The sequence below is a fragment of the Aplysia californica genome, unplaced genomic scaffold, assembly GCF_000002075.1.
Source record: "Aplysia californica isolate F4 #8 unplaced genomic scaffold, AplCal3.0 scaffold00071, whole genome shotgun sequence".
Taxonomy (NCBI): domain Eukaryota; kingdom Metazoa; phylum Mollusca; class Gastropoda; order Aplysiida; family Aplysiidae; genus Aplysia; species Aplysia californica.
In genome coordinates this window covers 1,611,386-1,614,073 of record NW_004797341.1, presented here as the reverse complement: position 1 = coordinate 1,614,073, position 2,688 = coordinate 1,611,386, and the positions used below count along the sequence as shown (strand labels likewise).

General features: G+C 38.2%; 1 protein-coding gene across 1 annotated transcript in view; it reads left to right on the top strand.

Annotated features, from left to right (window-relative positions):
* The window catches only part of LOC101863007, a 6,515-nt gene that overhangs the window by 418 nt on the left and 3,409 nt on the right, over nucleotides 1-2,688 (top strand). The window contains exons 2-3 of the mRNA XM_013080010.2: nucleotides 555-747; nucleotides 2,052-2,166. Of these exons, the coding sequence (XP_012935464.2) occupies nucleotides 555-747; nucleotides 2,052-2,166 (308 nt within the window). The remainder of the gene's footprint in view (nucleotides 1-554; nucleotides 748-2,051; nucleotides 2,167-2,688) is intronic.

The following is a 2,688-nucleotide window of genomic DNA, read 5'->3' as shown; positions in this document are numbered from 1 at the left end:
TAATAATAATAATAATAATAATAATAATAATAATAATAATAATAATAATAATATTATTATAATAATAATAATAATAATAATAATAATAATAATAATAATAATAATAATAATAATATTATAATATTAATAATAATAATAATAATAATAATAATAATAATAATAATAATAATAATTTTTAAAAATATTAATAATATTAATAATGATAATATTAGTATTATTGCAATTATTTTTATTGTAATTATGGTTATAATTATAATAACTATTTTAATAACATAATAATGATAACAGTGCCAAGAAAAAGAGGAAGAAGAAGAAGAAGAAGAAGAAGAAGAAGAAGAAGAAGAAGAAGAAGAAGAAGAAGAAGAAGAAGAAGAAGAAGAAGAAGAAGAAGAAGAAGAAAATGAAGAAGAAGAAGAAGAAGAAGAAGAAGAAGAAGAAGAAGAAGAAGAAGAAGAAGAAGAAGAAGAAGAAAAAGAAGAAGAAGAAGAAGAAGAAGAAGAAGAAGAAGAAGAACTCTTCCACGTTGACATCTTCTGTATGCTTTTCTTTAACAGATTCTACGAGTTTAGCTCTTGCTACACCTAGCCATGGGGTAGACATAGAAACCTCCCACAACCAGTTTCATGAGGGACTCACCAACCAGCTGATAATCAACTGTACTTTCACGCACGTACAGGGCTCTAACCTCAGCACAACCTTGTCGCTGATACTGTCCAAGACGGCTTCTGCTAACGACTCTACCTACAGGTATTTTTGTTAAATTAAGATAACATGTCAAGTAAATTAAGCCGCGTACTCATGTGTTTGAATGTACTTGAGGTATGGTGTTGGATCACGATTTATCATACGAGTTGTAATTTTATAAATTCGGGTTCCAGGACCTGGCTGACTTTCTCCTTTCTCTTTTCAACTCAGTTTTCTTCACAGGCAACTATCCAGAGGAGTGGACTAAGTCTATGATATTTCGTCATCAGCAATGTCTTCCACCCCTGGCAGGGAATAAAACCACATGCATGCTCCTTCCAGTTATCTCTGTCCTGGGCCATCCTTCCTAGCTCTCTCATGTTGCTTTAAACACGCCTCCTCCATGTTTCCTTTGGTCTACCCCTGCCTAGTGCTCCTTGTGGGTTCCACACTGCATCGACTGTCTTGTGGTGTTTCCTCTGGCCTTTCTGAAAGTGTGTCCCATCATTGACATCACGGTTATTGTTGCAAGTATTGGAAGGTAGAAGAAAACTTGCGCATCCAAAATTTTACATTATAAAGCACATGTTATGTATGTATAGTATAAGGTTTTACGGCGCTCGCAACTGCTAAGGTCATATGAGCGCGCGAAAAGCACATGTTAGAAGTTCTGCCTTTTTGTGCTTTATCAGGATCACACCATCATCATAATCATCATCATCATTATAATCAGCAGCAGCAGCAGCAGCAGCAGCAGCAGCAGCAGCAGCAGCAGCAGCAGCAGCAGCAGCAGCGGCAACAACACCACCACCACCAACAACAACAACAACAACAACAAACAACAACAAAAACAACAACAACAACAACAACAGAATCACCATCACCGGCGACATCTATGATGTAACAACAAGGCATTTCGCCGTCTCATACAGAAGTCCACAGTGGGAATCCCGTTAGAGGATACGATCTGTCTGCTGCAACGTTGTTTGCCTCTCAACCTGGGTTGACCAATAAAGAGCCGAGATGTATCGATGGAGGCATTAAAAAAATAAAAGCATTTAGCGTTGTTGGCCTAAAGTGAAGGTTCCTCCTTCTCAAAAGGACCCAAGTGCTAAGTTTAATATTGTGGGTGGTTGGCGGGTGCTCAGGTGTGGTTTTCGACTTCTTTCTGATCAAATGTCTATCGTCCACAGAACTCTCCCTATTTGTTAAGTTCTTGTAATATTTCTTATCTTCGGCACTTACATAAGCTAATTCTATTGCAATGCCGCCACGAAACTCTTACGACACTTAAAAAAACAAAAGTGTTAGGTCCTCAACAGTATTTCCGTAATAGGTATACTATACTGTCTCTCTTTCACTTTCAGGGAAGTTGCTTCTATTACGGCGTTTTCGAACGATAAAGTGGACGAAAAAGACACGATGGGAGCACAAGTGACTGGTCACCACAGAGTTGATGCTTATTCCTTCATCGCTCTAGAGGTACAGGAAGTGTATTGTCCGTCAATATTTCTGAAGTGTTTCTGTTTCCGGAAAGCAATATTGTTTCTGTATAAAATGTCTTACTTTTTTCCATCAGTTAATTACCACTATTTAGACAATGCGCTTCCCTTTACTGAAACAAACAAACAAACAAACAAAAACTTCATAAGAATTTTGCAATACTGATTCCTACACATTTTGACCTCTTCTTACCCGTATTTTCTCCTCCCCCACCTCCCCCCCACTCCCCCCCCCCCCACCATATGGACATACCTGCCCAGCTCAGTAGAAGACAACTACATGTACATACGTCAGGCTCGCTGTGTAGACATAAGACACAGTAGTACACCCATGAGTGACGCAAAGCTTTTTCAGTACCGACTCTCCCTAAAGTCCCTGCCTTATTTTCCCCTCCCCCTCCCCCGACCCTTACACTATCGAAATCGATCGCTTTAAGAGCCACAATTAAACTCAAAATTAGGTAAGAAAACATTATGGATGAAAGGACTGTTTCTGTTCTGT